Source organism: Kryptolebias marmoratus, linkage group LG14 (genome assembly GCF_001649575.2).
Source record: "Kryptolebias marmoratus isolate JLee-2015 linkage group LG14, ASM164957v2, whole genome shotgun sequence".
Lineage (NCBI taxonomy): Eukaryota > Metazoa > Chordata > Actinopteri > Cyprinodontiformes > Rivulidae > Kryptolebias > Kryptolebias marmoratus.
The window spans coordinates 2,811,675-2,835,408 of record NC_051443.1 but is presented as its reverse complement, the minus strand read 5'-3'; the positions used below and the strand labels follow the sequence as shown (position 1 = coordinate 2,835,408).

Sequence of the window (23,734 nt, the reverse complement as noted above, 5' to 3'; positions counted from 1 at the left end):
GATCCCCAGTCAGTGAGTCAGACGCACAAGGACCCTAACGAGCCTCTATTGTCAGGAGAGTGAGAACAATTTGCAAGCAATCCAGCTTACATCACATCTCAGCTTTAAAAGCTCAACTCCACACTCTCTATTTCTGAATAAAGAAAGCTCCTCGGATGAGAAGCGAAACGTCTTCAGCTACAAAATAGAAATCCAGTTGTTTTTGGGTTTTTTTTTAAACTTTTTTTGAATTTACCATGGCCTGGATGACTGAGAATCTACACCAGCATGTTACCACTGGTAATTCAGTGAGTGGGACAGAAAGGCCAAGGTGAAGGAAAAGTGGTCAGATTTTAGAGTGGAGCCAAAAAAGAGACTAATCGGCCACCGCCAGAGCATGTCAGCCACAGGTGGGGGTAAGGGCATACCCAAACTGACAACTTTTGAAAGAAGGACAGTCGGTGTCGTGCCAAAAAGTAATGGTCTGCCAAAAAGTGGTCGGGCGTGCCCCTGCAAGGGAGCACACACACAGGTGTGAGTGGTATAAAAGTGTGCCTCCTCTGCGCTCTGGGGGTTTGGAGCCAGCGCCTGAGGGGGTAGCCACTGTCCCCTCATGTGTTAATTTGTGGTACACATCACCCTGGTGCGTACACCTGTTTTATAAATGAGACCCCTGTTCCGGTATTTGCAGCTAAAGCTCTATTCACACAGGATTAGTTTTACCTAGGGACCACATGCTATTTGTAATACTTATTGCGATTGTCTGTGTTGTTAATACCGTGCGAATTGGCTATGTCAGTAATTTGTAAAGTAAAAATTTCCCCGCAAATTACCTACTATATTTTGCTGAACTGCAAGGTCTTGTGATAATACTAATCCAATGTGAATAGGCATCTCTGTGATTTGGACAGAAATAAGCGGGATTCGATACACAATTAGGCAATCAGTTTTTGTTTACTGGGCGCATTTTTATTTGCTTTTGGCAATGGAGGCCACATTGGAGTTCATAGATAACCTTTTGTGTCCTGGGCCACCAAAACCCTATCGACCAGTAACAGTCGCTATGAAAAAAAAAATGCTGAAGAGAAGGAGCAAAATCACATGCAAATGGTGGCTCACATTATGCATTTCTCTGTGCAGTATGAATAATTTTCTTCTGTTTGTAGCGTACTACAACAGCTGGCTAGCACTAAGCGGGTATTACGCAATACGTAGCCATCATATCCGGAAGATGTCCGTAAATTTCAGCGAAATCTCAGGCTTCAGTTATACAGTGTGAATGCGCCACATAAAAAGCAGACATTGGGGAGTAAATAATTTATTACATGTGGTCCCTAGGTAAAACTAATGCTGCGCAAATAGGGCTTAAGACACTTTTATTATACTCATGTGAAACCGCAGTTATCAACCAACTGTGGTGTGTTGGCGAAAATGGTGCTGAACTTGATTAAACATATGCCATCAAGAAACAGTTTCTAAACTTCACACGTGTCTTCAAAATTGCAATGGGAACAATTCATATTAAGCAAAAATCAAATTGGGAAAAAGAAATGCAAATTGAAATCTCAGAGTGTGATTGGCATTTGATGCGCAACTCACACACAACTCAGCTCCACCAGCTCTAGAGGCTGGAGAGAATTTAGTGAATGAACTTAATACAATATTTTATTACACCCTATATTAAAAGCAAACAAATTAAAGCAAAAGAACAGTGATAACAAGAATGTTGCCACATAAATCTTAATCATCTTCATGTTTTTTGGTTATGTGATAAATTACAACGATTCTGGTCAGATGCTTCTTAGCTAATAGATGAAGTTCTTCAGTGTAAAGTTATGAAGGAGCCACAGGTTTTTATACCGTGGTCTGATCCAAGGTTTGATTAAAAAAGTAGACATTTATATTCTTAAAATAATAATGATGGCTGTGAAGAAAGCTATCACAAAGAACTGTCTGAAAAGAGACTCACTAAAAGTAAAACAATGAATGGAAATAATGGAAGATGCCTATAAAATGGAGAAACTGACTTTTTTACTGAGAATCAAAATGAATCCCTTCGAACGGAACTGGTGGAAATAGACAATATAAAAACCCCAGTGCATCTGACTTAAATGTATGAAAACTGTCACTCTAATGCCTGTTCTGTATTTTGTTTTACTTTTTGCTATGTTCCAACCCTGTTCATTTTCCTTGTTGTGAAAAAAAGACAAAATAAAGAGTTAAAAAAACAAACAAAACAAAAAAAGCAGGGGCAGACATGATACTTCTTCTCCCAAGATGGAAAATCTGCCATGTTTGTTATTTATGTGCAACAGGCCCCAGTGTGTGTATTAATAATGAATCTTTTTCATCTACCAGAGTTAGTCATGGAGTTCCTCAGAGTTCAGTGCTTGGAACAATACTATTTATATAGGTTTCCATTAGGTAAAGTTATTAGACAGAACAGGATAATTTTTCAGTGCTATAACGATGATATTTAGTTACATTTATCCATGAAATCTGCAAGCATGTCTTAGGAACATAACCTGGATGAATTAATTTTTGCTTTTGAAATCAGACAAGACAGAGGTTGTGGTTTTTAACCCTGAGCACTATACAAACAAACTTTGCAGCTTTTCACTTCCCCTGGATGGCATTAATTTGGCCTTTAGTTCAATTCATGTGTTACAAAATTCTGCAAAACGTGGCTTGGCTTTACAATAAATTCCATTTTCAATGTCCAAGTCCACAATCCCGACTGTGTTTTCCACATCATGGAAATCATAGGGTCCTTAAAATTGGTGAAATATTGCTCACATACAACTCCTGGACAAAATGACGACTACAGGTCATCTCAAATGATCCAAAGAGAAATGAATCCTACTTCCATGGAGAGAAATCCAAAAAGGTCAACACAAACAGGCACAGATAGAAATCATAAGCTAACTGACCCAATGGTGTCATGCTGTATGTGCTTTGCATCCAGGCTGGAGTAAAGGTCCACGATGGGCTCAAAGGCTCCCAAGTGACAGTAGAGGAGAAGCAGCAGCAACTTGAACTGGGCATTGGAAGGACTGTGAGACAAACCTTCTTGCAGGAGCCCTAAACAGTGCCACACCATGTCCTCATCACCTACACACACACACACACAGAGCTATTTACAAACATGTTCGGTGAAAGGAAAAAAAGTTTAAAATAAAAGAAATTCTAACCTGTTTCTGTCCATAGGTCAATGTATACATGAGCTGCCATGAGACAGTACATATCAGAGAACTGCAGCTCCGTCTTCAAGGTGTCGTTTCCTGAAGAACAAACATAAACAAGTCAGAGAAAATCAAAGTAGCTGTGAGTCACTCACAAACCATACTCTGAGAACTATCAGATCATGTGAGAATGGAAGATGATGTATGCACTGGAGATGGAGACCAAACTGGATCAGCTACATTCAATGGTGGAAGCAGCAGATTAAGACAAAGTGGAGCTTGTCAACCAGCTGGAAGAAGAATAGAGGTGGGTGTTCCAGTCAGCTCTCAAATGACTGACTGGAATCATTAACACTAATGATTCATCCTTAACATCTGTCAACATCCACAGCAGCTGAAACAGGAACTCAAGTTATTAAACTCTTGAAATCAAAAATGTATGGGTTTTGCCTGTGCCTGTGTTTGTCTGTCTGCTGTGTTAGCACAATATCTCATAAACCATTAAATAAATTTGATTGAAACTCTTAAAATCATTGGAAGTACATCTACAACTGATTAACTTTTGGAGCCATCCCAATTCAAAATAGCTGCCACAGCTGAACACTTTAGCCAAAATAAATGGTTGTAACTCTGATGATTCTACAGATATTGAGCTAAAGTTTGATGGGATAGTATCTGAGAGTCATCCTGAACATATATTCTGAGCACTAACATTTCGTGAGATCTGACAATTCAGATCTGACAGGTACTCATGCCTAACATTGTCTACAAGGTTTGACCTAAACATCTATAACTCTGTCCCTTCTCATCACAAGATGATTTTAATATAACAGTCAGGCATAAAAGGAGCCAGTTGATTCCTTGATGGAATTGTTTTAGAGCTTATCCTAAAGTTAAAATGAAATAAGACCTAAAAATTAGTTTTCATGTTTTTATTTTAGTTAAAACATTTCCATAAAACATTCCAGTGGCCCATTTCTCTGATGTAAAAAGTTATACTTGTTTTAGAGTATTTGTGTTAAAATCCAGAAATGGGTTAAGGGCCTGTAGCAGTGAGGCTTCTTCACTCTGCCAATGGCTGGGGAGCTCTTGCGGGCAGCTTTAGTGGCGAGCTGCTTCCTGGTAGCTTTACCTCCAGTGAATTTATGGGCGGTCTGTTTGCTTTTGGTCATGACTGGACTTCAGGGTTCTTCACATTTACCACTTGTCGTTATGGTTATGCATCAAAACAAAATGTCCAAAAGTAAAAAGGCTTTAGTAAAAATCCTTCCAGCTGCACAGCATTTGATACCAGAGGAAGTAATCATCCCAAAAAAAAAGATTTACATCAAGAAAAAAAAAAAAAAGAGGAATAAAGTTTTCAAAAGCAATACCTCAGAATGAGTGCAACAGAGCTACTCCAACATGCAGCCACCTTGAGCAGCGCAATTCTAGAATTCATGTCATGTTTGAACTAAAACGTCCTGTTTCTCGCCTCCTTCCCTGTATCAATGTCCTTCTCTCCATTTGCCTCTCTTTTAAAATTAATTGGTAAAAGGTCCTTTTTTTGGTGTGAAGCCAGTCCACCACATTAACGAGGGTCGGAGCGGTGCTTCTCTTTGAAGTTGTCCGAACCAGAGTTCTGATAGTAATTCCCACATTGGCGGTAATAGATCCAAATCTGAGGAAGGTTTTTATTTTCAATATTAACCAGATTCTTATTTATTTGAAAGAGATCACACATCTCTTTTTCCATGGAAGCCTGGGCCTGAAGGCAGCATAACATGCATGTTTTTAGCCTGCATCTTTCAGGAAGCTGTGGTGGCAAGGTTTTTATAAGATCACACCTGACTATGTAATGTTTGAATTCCAAGACTTGACTATGTTATGAATGGATTCCAAGTCATGACTATGTTCTGTCTGAATTCCACAGCCTATGAGGTTTTCACCAAATGATCCTGTTACTCTTCACTGAAACCAGACTGACCTTGCTTCCCGTCTCTTCCTCGCCTACCAACAATCTAATCTCTTAGATATAAGTTCCTGTGTGGACTCTGGAGGTAGAGCTTTGGTTCAGAGCTTCCCGTGCAGGCTGGGACTCTGATGTTAATTCTTAACTGTCTTTAAGGCTCTCTGTATGACATGCACTTACATAAATAAACCTGTTTGAGTGTTTTCATCTAACAGTGCCTGGAAATTCCTTTCTTCCACAACAAAGCCAAAAAATAAAACTCTAATAGTATGAACTACCATTATTTCCGGACTATAAGGCGCACTTAAAAGCCTTCAATTTTCTCAAAAAACTACAGTGTAACTGACACTTAACTGCTGTTTGTTCCATGTTGCTATGGCAATCCAGAAGTCGGCAAGTCACCGTTCAAAATGGATACATTTCTTTGAGCAACACTGAATATTAAGGTATGTCAGATGTTTGTAACATGTTCCTTTAATTAGGCCCGAGCAGCGACAGCGCTGCGAAGGCCTATTGTATCTGTACTGTTTATTATTATTTGTACCCAAAATAAAATGGCTATTTGGAGGCCTTAACATATTCAAAGAGTCACAAAATTTGGCAGATGCGTCGGGGCGGTGAAAAATTTACGTATTTTAAGGTCTTCAAAAAAATCGCAACGAAAATGGCTCCACAGCGCCCCCTGGAAACTTTCAAAATACCCTCCACATTGGCCTTAGTTTAACGTACAGCCACGAAAATTTGTACAGTTGTAGAACTCCCCAAGGCGCACAGAAAACCCTCTTGCACCCATGCGCTACACCAAACAGGAAGTCGGCCATTTTGTCTGAAAGGTTGGATTTTTACCCCATTTTGGCCTTTCATAGGCTACGCATTTGATCGAACTCCTCCTAGGGATTTTGATCGATCGGTTTCAAATTTGGTCAGTTTGCTCATAAGGCATGGGGGATTAAAAGTTATCAAAATGCTGAGTTTTCGTGCATGCTGAAGGGGCGTGGCCAGACCTCAAAAATTGGCATTGCGCCAAAAAAATGAAACTGTTATATCTCGGACACGGTAAGTGACAGATACACCAAACCTTCTGTGATTGATCCATGTCCAGTCCACAACAATACTCAATGGTCAAATTGTGATGTCCCTTAAGCCATGCCCCCTGAGAACAGGAAGTGCAATGTTTTGCTTTGAAAGGTCCATCTCTGACCCCCCTGACCTAATCAAGTCGATCTTGTGTCAGATGACAGATAACAAGTTGGTCTGACTTGCATTAAAGCACCAAGAGGTTTCACTGGAGGGTGTGGCTGTGGTGGCGTGGCGAAGTGAGACGTAACGCCGTCGACATACGTTTGGCTTTAATTTCCACAAAATTCATCCAAACTGCACAAAACTCACTACGATCGATCCTAGTCCACCCGCCGACAGGAATGCAGTGCAATATCTGGTGGGCGTGGCCTAATTCCTCCACAGCGCCCTCTAGAAATTTTTAAAGGAGCAGCCCCAAGCCATGGTTTCACTATCATGGAATTCGGTACACATGTGAAATATAGCGGGACTTACAAAAAAGTCTCTTGGAGCCATTGTCCAAACCTCACAGGCTTACAGCCTTCGCATTTGATCGAACTCCTCCAACAGCTTTTGACATACAGGCTTCAGAATCACTGAGCTCAGTCTTGAGACATTGAAGGTCAAAAGTTATCAAAAGCTTTTTGCTACATAAAAGCATGTGGGCGTGGCCAAGCCTCAAAATCTGACCACTCGCCATGAAACATCATGGTGTAATAACTTTCACATACAAGGTCATAGATTAATGAAACTTTCTGTGTGTCATAACAGACAATTCCTAATCACATTAGTGTGGTCAATTCGTGACATCACTTTAGCCCCTCCCCCTTCCAACAGGAAGTAACCAGTTTTCCTGATGGAGGTTGTGCTTTTTTCTCTTTCACTCATACAAATTTAAGCCTGTGCCAGATGACAGAACAACATGATGCAGAGTCCTTCTCTCAGCACTGACTGGTGCCTGAATGATGTGGGCGTGACAGAATGGCGAACGCCAATCCCTCGCCGTTTGCATACGGTTGGCTCTAAATCACACATGCATTATCCGATTTGCACCAAACTGGACATGAATGACCTGTGTTAACCTCTGAAGAGGCCAATAGGATTATACTGGAATTGGACTCTAGTGCGCCCTCTACATTATACCAACAGTTATATCTCCCTAATCCTTCATCTGATCTGCACAAGATTTTTTGTGTATCATCAGTGAGTGCTGTCAGACACATTGGGGTGGTTGTTTCATGACAACACTTAAGCCCCGCCCACTAAGGATTTTTGGGTGACTGTAACTCTGAAACGGTGCAAAGTAGGTAGGTCAAACATTACAACGAGACTCCCCATGGGTCAAGTATCAGCCTTTTTAACTTCAAGTTCACAAGGTCAAAGGTCAAGGTCACGAGAGCCATTGTGCTCTAACTCTTCAACTGTTTGACGTAGGAAGGTCAAAGTTCACAGCATGGCACAGGACTGGTATTGATCCTGATTGAAGGCAATTTGGGACATTTGCTGAAAACGCCACCTAGTGGACGGTGCAGGAAAGGCGCCAGACCGTAGACGGCAGTCGCCATAGCTCCTGCTGTCGCAAGGCCGGAGCGGCGCTGAGCTGCGAGGGCCACCCAATGCTGCTTGCAGCTTTAATTTTATTTGGATTTATTAAGTGAAAATGTTTTGTTTAAAATGCACAACAGCAAACTGGAAGCGTGACTAAAAATAAAATGAGCCAAACAGACAGAGACAGAGAACAGCGCAGTTGGAAATACGTTTAGAGGCTCCGTCTTATTTCTGCAACTGGTTTTAACTGGCAAACACGGTAATACTATTAATAATTGTAATTTATGTTATTTTTTTTGTTAAACCTTGTACAATGTAATTTTGTGAAAGAGAAAAAAGTACTTTGTATTGTTTGTTTTGTGAAGCTTATGTTTAATGTTGTTTTGTCATGTTTTATAGTTTTCACGGTGTTCCGTGGTTCTTAAGTGGAATAAAGAAATTGGACATCAGTACAAAGCGTGGATTTTGAGACCAGTGCAGTTACACAGAGCGTCTAATAATCCGGAGCGCCTTATATATGTAAGAAGTCGTAATGTTTCAGTACTACAAAGCCGCACCGCTTGCAGCATTAAGGCTTAGTTATAGTTGCACTTTGTAGTGTCGCGCAGGGTGGACCTAAGAAAGCGGAGTACTGTTTGATTATCTTTGTGATCTCTCATAGAGGGATCATATAAATGCTGATACAGGAAAACCAGCTCTGCGAAAGCACCAAAATCGTCCATTTTGAATGGAGCGCGGCACGCATTGTCCGCGTGAAGTTACAAAATTTGGGAGGTGCACAACGATGCGCCTTATAGTCTGGTGCGCTTTCTATATGACTAAAGTTTGAAAATGGATAATTTATTGGCAGAGTGTCTTATAATCCAGTGCACCTTATAGGTTGAAAAAAATGGTTTATTGTATTGGTATTTATCCACCCACTGATGAATTACTGAATGCTGTGAACCTATGTGACTCTGTGGATGTCACACACCTGGGGGAAACCCAGAAAAAGCCAAAAACACCTGAGTGGTTTCTTCAATTTTCTGTAATAAAAAGTAAATAAAAAGTATATTTTTTAATAATATTTTAATTAAGCATATTTTATGATTTTCTTTCAACTGATGTTGAGTTCAAGACACTTTTCAGTTTAGCTTTAAAGCTAACATCAGCTGAAAGAAAATCATATAATATGCTTGTAAAACTTTCAAAAAAGAAAAAAAATATTTACCATTTTTTTATTAAAAAGCTACTCTGGTGTTTTAAGCATTTTCTGTGACCACCCAGGATGTGTGACATCCACTGTGCTAAAGGTTTACGAGCATTCAGCAATGCAACATGTTTCAGGGTGTTGCAAGTCATTGTTTGAACTGACCAGAAAATACCACTGGAGTTTCATTTTTTGGCTTCCTAAAAGATGAAAACGTCAACACATTTGGATATGTAAGCTGCGTCATGAGAATTGCTACTCAAAGTCGGGTGACCGCCTGTGTAGAGAGCACTTACTTCAAAGAGAAGTACCTCAAGTTCTGACACTCAATGTGGTGGCTTGGCTTCACGCCAAAGAAGGACCTTCTGCCAGGAGCAGTCCCAACTATTTTTACTTTGAAAAGAAAGGCAAATGGAGAGGAGGATGTTGCCACGGACAAGGAAACAAAATGACAAGGAACGAGAACGAGTTCATGTCATTCAGGTACAGTCATATGAAAAAGTTTGGGCACCCCTATTATTCTTAATTATTTTTATCTCTAAATATTTGGATGTTTGTAATAGCTATTTCAGTTTGATACAACCAATAACTTATGGACACAGTAATATTTCAGTATTGAAATGAGGTTTATTGGACTAGAAGAAAATGTGCAGTATGCATTAACACAAAATATGACAGGTGCAAAAATATGGGCACCTCAACAGAAAAGTGACATTAATATTTAGTAGATCCTCCTTTTGTCAAAATAACAGCTTCTAGTCGCTTCCTGTAGCTTTTAATGAGTTCCTGGATCCTGGATGAAGGTATTTTTGACCATTCTTCTTTGCAAAACAATTCCAGTTCATGGAGTTCATGAAGCATGGACAGCCCACTTCAAATCATCCCACAGATGTTCAATGATATTCAGGTCTAGGGACTGGGATGGCCATTCCAGAACATTGTAATTGTTCCTCTGCATGAATGCCTGAGTAGATTTGGAGCGGTGTTTTGAATCATTGTCTTGCTGAAATATCCATCCCCGGCGTAACTTCAACTTCGTAACTGATTCTTGAACATTATTCTCAAGAATCTGCTGATATTGAGTGGAATCCATGCGACCCTCAACTTTAACAAAATTCCCAGTGCCGGCATTGGCCATGCAGCCCCAAAGCATGATGGAAGTGCACTGAATTGTTGAACGATGCACAGTGACACCATCTGCAGCAAGATGGTGCTGCAGGCCTTTGGAGGTGGTTTGTGGGTTGTCCTTGACTGTTCTTACCATTCTTCTTCTCTGCCTCTCTAATATTTTTCTTGGCCTGCTACTTCTGGGCTTAACAAGAACAACTTGCAATTGGCCACCTTAAATACCTTTTCTCATGATTGGATACACCTGGCTATGAAGTTCAAAGCTTAATGAGGTTACCAAACCAATTCTGTGTTTCAGTAAGTCAGTGAAAAGTAGTTAAGGGTATTCAAATCAATAAAATGATAAGGATACCCATATTTTTGCACCTGTCAAATTTTGTTTTAATGCATATTGCACATTTTCTGTTAGTCAATACATGTGTGATTAAACAAATGTCATAGTCGAAAACTGTTACTGATTTATTAGCTTACTCTAATGTGAGAGTGCATAGACAATATATTTTGTTACCCTCAAGTGCACACACGTTTTTAACAAGTAAACAATGAGTTAGCAATGCCCACTCTCTCGTGCCGGTGTATTGACTTGCAGTGCTCTCACTGTTCCATGTTCCCAACTTGGTCATTGGGCACGTCATGTTGTCGGCCATGATGATCCTTGTAATCATCAGAATTCTAATCTGAAGAGGTTTCACTTGAACAGGAGATACAGCTGTCGGTTCAGGTTCATACTGGTATGGTTGTATATCCATTACTTCCGCAAAGTCTTCTGGTATTTCTTTGTATTCAAAAAAGGCTTCTTGGTTCTTGAGCAATTTTTTGGAGTCGGCCGAGACACGGTTCAAGTCATGAACCAGGATGACAACTCCGCCTACCCAAATCATCCCACTTTATTGACAAAAACGCTAAAAACAAGTTATTTAAGTTTTAGGACAGAGAAATGGGGCCCTGGAATGTTTTGTGAAATTGTTTCAATATCAATATTTTGAGATTTGACTACATTTCTCTTTTAAAACTGCTGCTGATAAAACCAGTCTTAAAGGTTCAAATGTCAGCCTTTTTTCTTTTTTTTTTAAACAGAAATTTTCACCACTCTGACTTTTGTAGCAATCTTACAACACTATAAAAAGGTAGAATAATAAATAAAAGTGACTTTCTTACCAAACTTTAGTCCGTGATGATAGTGAGCCTTGAGCTCAGTGATAAGGCGCAGTTTACCACTGAGGTCAAGAGAGTGATGCAGTCCAAGCGCTCGACTCAGCTGACAAACACACAAATGTCTCTGCAGGGATTTAGGGTCCTGTGGGAAGGTGAATCCTTCCTCCCCCCGCTCCCCCAGTGGCACCGCTTCACTCAGGCGGTTTATGAACTAAGGAGGTAACGACAGAGACATGCAAGTGTTTTCAACCTGTTTACAGCAGGCAGTTTTACAGTTTGGTTTTAGTCAGTCCTACCTGAACATGCTGATCAGGACACAACAGATGAAGGTATATTTTCAGGTCAGTAATACAGCAAGGTTTGTCTCCAAACATTGTGAAGAACTGAACCATCAGGTCTGAAGGCTGACCTGTTCAAACAGCACACTGTCACATCAACAAAATGATCAGGTCAATATGAAGCATCTAAACGCAGATCATTTTACCTGGCAAGTTATCTTCAGGGTAGCCTTTTTCTCTCAGTCTGTGCATTAGTTCCAGTCGGGCTAAATAAGGCCCTCTCAGAGAGTGAGACTCTTTGCTGTCCTCCACCTTGATTCTCTCCTCCACGAACCTGACCACCTCTGCCACAGAGTGATGTACCAAACCCTCTGAGCAGCTGGAGACAAAGAATTGAATTACTTGTTTTCTTTTCATTGTTCATCTGTAATCTAAGGGCTGCACTGGAATAAACCACACAAAAGCAAACCTTTTACAAACATCTTTTAAAAATGGGACACTCTTACTTACTGCTCGCCTTCTTTAGGGGGGCTCCATGACTGATCCATCAAGTGGAAAAGGGAGTCAAAGTAATAGGGATAAAACTGCCAATCATCAGGACTACAAACACAAAACAAAGTGTTACTGCCAAAAATACAAACAAAACAATCTTTGACGATTAAAACAACTTCTTAATGGCTCAAAATGATTCTGGTATAATTTTAAGATCAACAAAAACATAATATGCATGGAATAAAATCAAATAATATATATGTATATTATTGTTCAACCAGCTTATAAGACAATTGTCAGACATTGGCCAGATGTAATTAAACAGCCAACAATTTTTGAAAAAATTCACTGTGATGCAGTTTGTCCTTATTGACAATGAATTAGCAATGGCGCATCATAATGGCAGTTTCACAGTCAGCTATCAGCTGATAAACACAGACTAACAAATTTAAGAAATATACTTGTTTTAATTATATTATCTTTATCAGTAAAAACTGCCTGTTTCAGCTTCCTCCTGCATGCTGAAGTGCTCTCCTCCCTGATCTCTGGCTGTGTCGTGACACACTGCGTTTGATAGTGTAGCCGATAATTTTTTTTTTTTTTGAGTTAGTGATGCAAGCATAACATTTGGTACATAGATTTTCTATAGCCTATTCTTGAAAAAATCCCAGGTGTCCACTCACAATTCCAAAACAGTGGCAGTTTTTCAAGATGGCTGCCAAACAGGAACCCACAAACCATGTCATGCACCTCTGCTTGTGTTATGAAGGGTTTGTTTGGGTTTGTCATACTTCATTTACCATAAAAAACCAAGACTAAGCTTTGTATCAATGAAATGTTTCATAAAACGTTTATATACATGTACAGAAACAAAGATGGCAGCCAAAATGACGGCCAAAAACCTCATCTTTTTGCTTTCTGATTCAGTGGGCAAGGGATATATTTTTATATCGATGGAACAATGTTCATTGACATGAACATCTTTTACACTATCAATTCTTATGCAAATGCAAACTTAAGTTGATAATTTTGTGATTATAATTTATATATTACAGGGTTTCCCCCAGTGTACTAGCTCCGCTTGATTATTGTAAAATACGTCCTTTTTTATACACGTTTTTTTTCCACCCGCATCAACATAATGCTCTGATCACCGTGCGAGTGTGCGCGAGCCAACAGTGACGCAATCGTGCTGTCCCCGCCTCTGCGCGGAGTCTTGACGCGTGGTCGTGCACCTCCTAGTTTTTGTAACTTTGTGGACCGAGCGCGCCACGCTCCGTTCAAAATGGACAATTTTGGTGCTCTAGCGGATCTGGTTCGCCTGTATCAGTATTTATATGACCCCTCTGTGAGAGATCACAAAGATAATGCATGCTAATTTATCCCTGTTTAACAGCAGGGCTATCAAGTCTCACGCATTGACCGTGAAACACACTCATTTTGTGAAGTGCACACGCTCACACGCCACACTTTATATTTCTCACGCTAAAAATAACACTCACGCACACGGGCTGGAGCACAATAGGGGCCAATTTAGCAATTTTGTTGCCATACTTAGTGAGTTTTCAGATACCCCTGCCATTTTTTAAAGCGACTAGCGACAAATCTGACTTTTTTCTTTGTCATTGGAGACTTTGGCGGCTAAATGTGAGAAAGCACCAATCATTCTGCCGTTCCTGTCCTCAGCGTGCCGTAAGCCCTGCCCACATCCCCAAGCACTGACAGCTGTCAATCTCACAGCAGAGAGGAGACCACTCTGTGTCCACAGTGGCACAAATCCAGTTGGCATTTTCTGTATTTACCAGCTGTTTGCGCATGTGTAAATGATATGAACGATAACAGAGACATCACTGATCAGGCGCCCCTCCGCTCCATCTCCACTCCTGTCGCACTCCCCTCGAGCATGTGCGGGTCGCGATTTTTTTTATTTGAATCATGTTGTCATCTGATGACAGAGAGCTAAAGATGGAGAGGCAGAAAACTGAAGCGGCAGAAGGATAAAGATGAAAGAAACAGTCCCTCCAGGATTTCGCAGGCATTTTTTGTGATTGTTGCGGGCTAAAATGCCTGATTTCGCGGGGCATTTTCCTAAAGGTTGCAATTTTTTTCACTAAAATCAATGAAAAACTAACTTAATAACTTTTAATATATAAACCAAAAATACTTACTAGTTTTGTAAGATAATTACGAACAGACATTATCAAAAGGTGCTTTATTTGAGAACTTTCAAAGCTTATAAACTGACATTCATGACCATTTCTGGATTGTCCTTCATCTGCAGATCTCCTCACGTTTTGCAGACACAAAGTGTTTGTCGATGCGTTTATGTTTGATGATTACACTGCAGGATGTGCAAAACAGCTTCCTCCCACTCTCGTGCAGCTGGGGAGGAAACTGGTTTGCGACCGCAGTGAAGTTAGTTTTAAGTTGGATATTGGATATTCGAGCTCCGCGGAGTTAGCGGCGTGTAGCTCACGGCTGACCCAAAACAGGAACACTAATGTCGGCCAGCCGTTCTCTGCCGGCCCCTTCTCTCACGCGCAGTAATTCACTTAGGGACGGCTGGCTGACATTAGAGTTCCTGTTTCGGGTCAGCTGTGAGCTAGACACTGCTAACTCGTTGGAGCGCGAATTTTCAATAACCAACTTAAAACTAACTTCACTGCGGTGTTTTGCTCGGTCCTTTGCTGAAATCTTTGTGGGCAAATATGAAGCATTAGCGCACATTTTGGCTTTGGTTGCTGCTCCTGCACGCTCCCGGCATTCTGATGTTAACAGGATGTGATGTCACATCTCTTCTTCGTGAGTTATTTGTTATTCTGCACTACACAAACCCACAAAGAAGACACTAGACCGCCGAAACGGTGGCGAATCACTTTAGAAACAATAAATATTGGGTTAAAGTTGCGGGAAAGTTGCAGTGTTTTGGGCAAAGTTGCAAAAAGTTGCGATTTCACAGGGTTTGCTTGATTTTGTGTTAATAGTTGCGATCACAACATCGCAAAATCCTGGAGGGTCTGAAGAAAGCTTTTCAGAGTGGTTAAAAGACAGCAGGAAGTTCTGTCAGAGCATCAAGAGGAGGCCTGGAAATGTTCAGGTTAGCTAAAGCTACTAGTTACTAGTAAAATGACAAGTTACAATTGTTTACTGACCAGTATTTACATCAGAACACAGCATGACAGGAAAAATAAAGGAACTCGTTTGTGTTATTTTGTTGTTCAGACAGTAATCATTTGTTGAACTCGATGGGGAATCATAAAGCAGATAAATTACAGAAGTTGGGAGTTTAAATGTCTCCTCTGGGATATAACTCCATAGAGCTGTTATGATCAATCTGATAAGTCTGATCAGATGAAACGTCCGATCAGTAACTGATATCCAAAAAGGATATCATTTAAAATTAAGATTTCATGTTTTTTATATGTGGTTTGACTGCTGTATTTTTTAAGCCACCTGAACACAAAGTTCATGTTATTCAGCTGTGAGGACGGAGCGAAAGAATCAGGACAGACAGTAAGGAGAGAGGTTGGTCTAATATTAGCTGGAAGTGTAGAAACAGCCACTTAATACCAGGTAATTCAGGGTTTCCTCCAGCGTTTTATAAGCGTGGCGGGCTGCCAGGCTAACCTCTGCTTGTTTATTATAAATACGTAATTTTTTTACACGTTTTTTTCCACTTGCACCCCCAAAACCGCTACCTTTATCTACCTTACCGAGAGTGCGCGCACCAACAGTGACGCAATTGCGCTGTCCCCGCCCCTGCGCGAAGGTCCCGCGCGGTGTCACGTTGTGCACCTTCTAAAACTTGGCACTGTTTATGTAGCGTACTGCCCCTCTTCTTTTTGGAGAATACTGCACCGACGTAAGCGCCTAATATAAACGCCTCCACCGCGCGCTCAGGTCCGCACGCTGTTCACAGAGCCCTGAGGGACTCTAATTAGCCCTGAGGCAAGCCGCCCTCAGCTACAGCTGGAGTTAGCAGGTCGCTGGAGCCAAAGCAATAAACATGGAATGACCGGGTTTAACCAACAATGGTTAGTTGAGCCGAAATTCAGCGGGTGGCTTTACAAGACTGAATATGGTAAGCATGTGCTTAGTGAAAATATTATCCTTGTTTAACAGTAAAATGATTCTATTAAATTCAGCATTTGAGTTAAAGTCTCCATTATTACATGTTAAATGTGTTATATTTGTTTCTCTCCTCTTTCTGAGGATAAAACTATGTAACTGAATTCCTGCAGAAGAATTTCTCCTCAGTTTGCTGCAGTTCTTACGAACAGTATCTTTACAATAGGATGGATAATCATGACTTTTATTTTTAAATACATAAATATCAAGTTTAATATTGTTTATTTTATCATGTTAAAGTTGGAACTTATATATTTTGTTCTTTAATTTGAAAGACTGTTTAGATTTTATTTTGTGGTATATTGTAAATGCCAACGGTGACTTTCAAAATTAAAATTAACCAAAGTAAAATTGTTGATAATTTTTTGATTTGTTTAGAATAAGCAAAATAAAAATAGTGGTCTGTGGCAGCCCTGCCATGCTGTTCACAAAAAATTAATTTAAGTTTAAATTTAGACAAAGTCTGTCCATGTCCCTATCAAGATGCGACAACTGCAGGGTTTCCCCCAGTGTATTATAAGCCTGGCGGGCCGCCAGGCTTTCCCTCCACCACCGCCAAGCTAAGCTCCGCTTGTTTATTGTAAAATACGTCATTTTTTATATACATTTCCACCAGCACCCTCAAAAGTATAAAACTACGCGTTGATCACCACGCCAGGGTGTGTGTGCCAATGGTGACGCAATCGTGCAGTCAACGCCCCTGCGCGATGGTCCCACGCAGTGTCACGTTGTGTGGTCGCGCATCTCCCAATTTTTGTAACCAAGCGTGCGCCGCGCTCCATCTGCTCTCTTTTTTACCGTATTTCCACTAGTTATACAGCGTACTGCCCGTCTTTTCGGAGAATACTTCTCCAACATAAGCGCCAAGTATAAATGCCTCCACCGCGCACTCAGGTTCACGCGCCGTTCGCGGAGCCCTGCGCGACTCTAATGAGCCCTGAGGCTGAATCGCCTTCAGCTACCGCTGGAGTTAGCACGTTGACGGAGCCGCAGCAATAAACATCAAACGAGGTGGTTTAACCACAAATGGTTAGTTGAGCCGAAATTCAACACGTGGCTTTACAAGACTGAATACGATAAGCATGTTTTGTGCTTAGTGAAAATATTAATGAGGCGTGCTAATTTATCCTTATTTAACAGTAGCCTAAAATGATGCTATTAAATTCATCATTAGATATGGTTTGTTTTCTTGCTACATGTAATGATTTAACATGCAGCCTGTGCCATAAAAAGCACAGTACAGTACATTACAGCATCTCTCTATTTTTCTGTTGTTATTCATTGGCCTTGACGTGAGACGTGTTGGTGCTTTGTTTGCAGTTTTTCATTTATGTTCATTTAACATATTTGTAAATGTGACTTAAATTAGGATTCAAATTAGGTGCAATCAATTATTTATTAATTATTTATTTATTTTAATTGTATATTTCAAAAGTGACGTTTTTCAAAACTGTAGTTGTGTAAATATTTGACACAAATATCTCATCTCAAATAATATCTCACATAATAAACAGCCATATTTTAAACTTTCCTGTCAACTTTAATCATTTTTTTTACTAAATCACGGCCGGCCGGCAAACGGCCACCTACCACCGGGCTTAGCCTCTTTTCTGGGGGAAACCCTGAACTGAATACTGTAGAATGAGGTTTAAAACAACCAACTAATACTAAGCTAATGTTTGCACTGTCAATGTTGTGGCTTTTTGCTTTTCTTTTACTCAGGGCCACCAAATTGGCTCTGGTGCTTAATGTCTGGCCTTCACTTTTGGTTATTACACTGTTTCCTCTCACTTGAAAGAAAGCAAAGCTTCTTTTTAACACAAACAAAGATTTGTTCTGAAAATTTGCTGGTGCTTCAGTAATAAGGTCACTTTATTAATGAACCTGTGCAGCATCAGACGAACAGTAAGTTTACACTCACTTTTTGAGGAGTAGCTTCTGAGCTAAGGCGTTACACTCCGGCCAGCGTTCTAGTCGTCTGTACAGCATCATACACTTACTTTCTCTGCTTTGTAGCTCACTGGTCAGCTTTTCTGTGGACACATACAACATAAAGAGACTGATACTGGTATTATTAAAAACACTAAACATATAAAAGTGACATTGATGCAGAAATACTTTAATATGGCACTTAAACAGTTCCTCTACATAGTTTATATTCAATCAGACCGATGTGACAATCAGTCATATTCACATCTTACCATTACTACACCAGCATAAAAACATCTCATCAAACTAAAGGTCCAACATTTCTTGAAGGAATGCATATTGCCTGCCGCCTTTCATCTTAGAGGATTAGACTAACATAATTTTATGATGAGAAATGATGGGAGTTGCAGTCATTTTGATCCAACTTTGTAAATAACGTTATGCATGATCTCATGCAATATTAGAAAACCTTTTTGATCTGTTAGCGTATAATGCATTTGTTTGGGATGAGCATCAGTTACTACCATACCAAGTTTAGCTTATTTGTGAAATTCACTCAATTTTAGCCATTCCTGTTTTGGCTAAGGTCACTTAGCTGTGGCAGCCATCTTGAATGTGGTTGTGGAAGTGAAGCCAATGACTACATTTTAAGAGTTTCATTAAATTATGTCCAGTAGTTATTGACAGCATACAATAATGACTGCAGCCAATTACTTTTGGCATATGTCCTAAAATCTTAGTATATGTCTGGAAAAATCAAATGTATTGAAATATCTGATAGAAAAGAAAGTAATATTTACCATATTCCATGTGTGAAATCATATGAACCTTGGCAAACTTGAACCATCTTTTAAGTCTTCAAGAAATGGAAGTGAAGGAAAAATATCCACCTACCCCCCAGTGGACCCCGGATCACATCCAGAGCTTCTACATATTTTCCCAGTCGGTCCAGAATCATAAAATACAGCTGTACCTGCAAATATACATAAAAAAATACATAAATATTCTACAAAAATATATCAGTAATAACAGTATTTGAGCAAGTCAACATGATCTGGTCATCAGTTTAAAATAGTGAGGGTAATGCTGTAAAACCAGTACACAGTAAAGTCCCTATGAATTGTTATTTATTAACAGTTACTGTGATGTCAGTGTTTTGCTTTTTGAAACCCTTCATAAGATTTCTCTAACAGTTACAAAAAGTCTTAAGAGGAGAAATACGAACTAGTAAATAGGAGGACAATAAAACCTTGAAATAAACATATTTTTGTATTTCATGCTACATTTTTAAAGGGTTTCAAGGTTAAACAGCATGGCTGTCAATCTGTAAAATAAAGCTTTAAACTCATATTTAAAATTCTGCAAACATATGGAATGGGGACGTGCAAAACAGCGTAACACTAATGTGATGTAAAGAGGCCTCAATAGCAGATGTGACATAATTTTGGGCGCACTGACAGTTCTTACAACACTGTGTCACAACATTTCAGCTTTGTGCTCAAGGCGGTGTCAAGCATAACATCACTAGTTAAAGATAAATGCTATAAGACCATCTCAGAGCATCTTGATATTCCTGTCACTACAGCTGCAGATATTATTCAGAAGTTTAAGCTCCACAGGACTCTAGCAGACCTCCCTAGACATGGCTGCAAAAGGAAAATTGATGACAAATTGAAGAGATGAATAACACAAATAGTAACCAAAGAGCCCAGTACAACTTCTAAAGAGATTAGAAGTGAACTCCAGGTTAAGATTTATCAGCAAGAGATTGCACCATCAGTCGCTGTTTGAGCCAAAGTAAACATAATGGAAGATCACCAAGGAGGGCAGCAAATCATAAAACAAAAGCCACACTGGAATTGACCAAAATGCATAGTCAGGGTTTCCCCCAGTGCATTATAAGCCTGGCAGGCCCCCAGGCTTTCCTTACCCCGCTGCCAGGCTAAGGTCTGCTTGTTTATTGTAATATACCAAATTTTTGTTTCTACACATCTTTTTTTCCCACCCGCATCAACTTGACGCGTTGATCACCGCGCGAGGGTGCGTGCGCCAACAGTGATGCAATCACGCTGTCCCCGCCCCTGCGCGAAGGTCCCGCGCGGTGTCGCGTCGTGTGTTTGTGCACCTCCCAATTCTTGTAACTTTGCGTGTGGACCGCATGCGCGCTCTGTTCAAAATGGACGATTTCGGTGCTCTAGCGGAACTGGTTCACTTGTATCAGCATTTACATGATCCCTCTTCGAGAGATCACAAAGATAATGAAACGTGTCAAAACTCATGGAAGGAGATTACTGCTGCAGCAGATAAAAAGAGTGCTTACAGGCCACAGAGGGAAGAAATATTAGTTCTATGATGGGCGAATCACAACTAAAGCAAATAAATCAATGAAAATCAAACTGAATGCTTTAAGTTTAAACATCCTCTCTGTATCACAGCCAGAAAATCTGCTCTCTCTTTTTTTTTTTTTTTTACCGTATTTCCACTGGTTACATAGCTTACTGCCCCCCATCTTTTTGGAGTACACTGCTCCGACGTAAGCGCCAAGTATTAACGCCTCCACCACGTGCTCAGGTCCACGCGCCGTTCGTGACTCTAATGAGCCCTGGGGCCGAGCCACCTTCAGCTGGAGTTAGCACGTTCTCGGAGCCACAGCAATAAACATCAAATGAGCGGGTTTAACCAAAAATGGTTAGTTAAGCCAAAATTCAGCGGGTGGCTTTACAAGACCAAATATGGTAAGCTTGTTTTGTACTCAGTGAAAATATTAATATGACGCGTGCCAATTTATCCTTGTTTACCAGTAAAATGATGCTATTAAATGCAGCATTAGATATGCTTTGTTTTGTTGTTACATGTAGTGATCCAACATGCAGCCTGTGCCATGAAAAGCCCAGTACAGTACAGCATCTCTCTGTTTTTCAGAGTTCTCAGTTGTTTTTCATTGGTCTTGACGTGAGACGTGTGTTGGTGCCTTGTTTGCACTTTTTCATTTATGTTAATTGTCACATTTTCACTCAGTACAAAACATGCCACCAACAAGCTACCTGCTGAATTTCGGCTCAACTAACCATTTTTGGTTAAACTTGCTCGTTCGATGTTTATTGCTGCGGCTCCGACAACCTGCTAACTCCAGGTAGCTGAAGAAGGGGCTCATACTCAGGGCTCATTAGAGTCGCGCAGGGCTCCACGAACGGCCCGTGGACCTGAGCACGCGGTGGAGGCGTTTATAATTGGTGCTTGGAGCAGTATACTCCAAAAAGACGGGGGCAGTAAGCTAGGTAACCAGTGGAAATACGGAAGAAAAAAAAAAAAAGAAGTAGAGAACAGATTTTCTGGCTGTGATACAGAGAGCATGTTTAAACTTAAAGCATTTAGTTTGACTTTCATTGATTTATTTGCTTTAGTTGTGATTCGCCCATCACAGGACTAATATTTCTATAAACATTCCTTTACATCAACTGCAGCAGTAATCTCCCTCCATGAGTTTTGAACCGTTTGATTATCTTTGGATCATATAAGTGCTGATACAGGTGAACCAGCTCGGCTAGAGCACCGAAATCGTCCATTCTGAATGGAGCGCAACATGCGCGGTTTGCTCCAAGTTACAAAAGGTGCACGACGTAACACTGCGCTGGTCCTTCGGGCAGGGGCGGGTACAGCATGATTGCGTAACTTTTGGTGTGCGTACCCTTGCGCGGTGAGGTAGATAAAGGTAGCAGTTTTGGGGGTGTGGGTGGAAGAAACGTGTAGAAAAAAATTACGTATTTATAATAAACAAGTGGAGCTTGGGGGGAGGGGGGGGGGTAACCCTGACGAATAATTAGACTAGTGAGACCACAAAAGCCTAGAAGCCCAGGAGGGTTTGAATTTCTGCTGACCACCACTGTGTCATTTTGGGAAAATTAGTGCAGGCAGACATGGCAAGTCAATCACCACAGAGAAGAATGTGGAACAGAGAGGTGAAGATGATGATGATGAAGAGGGAGATGAATAGAAAGGTGCAAATGAGAGGAATGGGGCAAGGCCTTACTCAGAAGATCCATCTGAATGGGCTTCACCACAGGAAATGAGGGACTCACTGGGGCAGTTCATGGTGGAGAATGACTCACAGTACAAACAAGTGTGACTGCCTCACTCATGTTGAAAACAATTTTAAAGATCTGAACCTGCAATTTAAATATTTTATTATAACCAATATACAGTATTAGATGTTTGAATTTTTATTCAACAAGTGTTACCCAATAGCATTTATCACCAAATTATCACTGAGTTAACTATAATTTAAGAGTTTGAAGACTTGAGCGTTAACCATGTTTTTGGATTTTGTTTCTGTTTAAGTCAAGTCAAATTCCTTTATATAGCAGTTTTCAGCAACAAGGCGGTTCAAAGTGCTTTACAACATGGAAACAAAAAATACAGTCATCACACTCAATAATAGCAAAATAAAATAAACAGCAAGGAAACTAGGATATAAAAAGCTAAACTAAACTTATCTAAAACAAGTCATACTAAAGATAAACTGAGGAAAACCAAACAAAGATATAATAAACTGATAATAAGCTAACAAACTGAACTAGGATTTAAAAACCTCAGCTAAACAGATCAGAGATGATACAAGCTAATATAGACTAAACTAATGGTGCAGGGAGGCTAATTAAGAGTTAAAATATTTCAATAAAAAGGCCAACAAAAGTTTCCAAAAGCCTTTAAAAAACTTTTAAGTTTTTTGTTTTATTTTTTTTAACAAAAGAACAAACAAATTTGACCACATCTGTATTTGTTTGAAGCAGCTGAACGATTTAAGCTTTAAGGATTTCACCTGCAGGCTTGGGTCATGGTGCATGATGGACACACTCTAAGACACTCGGATCATGCAATTATTGAAGTCTAACTTTCTGTTAGGTATCCATCCAGGACTGGTCAGACACCTAACAGCAGGTTGGACCACAATGGGAACCACCTGTCATTTCATTGCTCAGCAAAGACCTGTGTATCTGATAAAATAAGTAACAATTTCAGTGAAACAATAATCTTATAATAAAAAATAAATTTCAAAATAGAGTTAAAAAAAGAAATATTTGTTCTAAGAACAACTTCTACAGTTGTAGGGAGAACAGAGTTGCCTGGTCCCACCCCATTGAAAAAGAAAAGCTTTTAACACACTTGTGAGAATCCATCACCAAATCAACAGTTGTTGGACTGACAGAATCCAAGAGAACAATTTTAGCCCATAGCCAAGCCCTGACAGCAGTGACACATTAAAAAGCCATATCTAAAAATAATTTTGGTGAGAAAAAAGTGTGGAACAACAAAAATATATAAATGCTGCACACATTTTGTAAAAAGCTCTGTTTTGTTTTTTTCTTTTGCACCTACAATCTGCATTTAATCATAAGGTAGCAGAATGTTTATCTTGCAGATTCAGATAATCCAGCAGCAACACCTAAGAGTGCTGGTGCTTCACTTTATTTGATTTTTTTTAACCCATTTTTTTTACATTAGCGTTTCTCAACGGGGGCGGTACCGCCCCCTGGGGGGTGTTGAGAGGATGACGGGGGGGCGCTGGCAGCAATATTTTCAAAAAGGGGGCGTTGATATTCTTTTGGGGGGCGTTTGCTTGAAGGTAAAGTTTACACAAAAGATTCACAACAATATCAGTTTAAACTTTGAACTACTTGCAAAAATATTGTGGCCTAAAACATTAAAACCGTTACAG

The 23,734-nt window shown here is 40.1% G+C and overlaps 1 protein-coding gene across 1 annotated transcript in view; it reads right to left on the bottom strand.

Moving 5' to 3' along the window:
- naa25 (N-alpha-acetyltransferase 25, NatB auxiliary subunit) overlaps nt 1-23,734 on the bottom strand; it is a 43,767-nt gene that overhangs the window by 12,707 nt on the left and 7,326 nt on the right. The window contains exons 7-14 of the mRNA XM_017435054.3: nt 18,913-18,991; nt 18,011-18,122; nt 11,980-12,069; nt 11,676-11,848; nt 11,488-11,600; nt 11,195-11,402; nt 3,171-3,260; nt 2,910-3,090 (exon numbers count right to left, since the gene is read on the bottom strand). Of these exons, the coding sequence (XP_017290543.1) occupies nt 2,910-3,090; nt 3,171-3,260; nt 11,195-11,402; nt 11,488-11,600; nt 11,676-11,848; nt 11,980-12,069; nt 18,011-18,122; nt 18,913-18,991 (1,046 nt within the window). The remainder of the gene's footprint in view (nt 1-2,909; nt 3,091-3,170; nt 3,261-11,194; nt 11,403-11,487; nt 11,601-11,675; nt 11,849-11,979; nt 12,070-18,010; nt 18,123-18,912; nt 18,992-23,734) is intronic.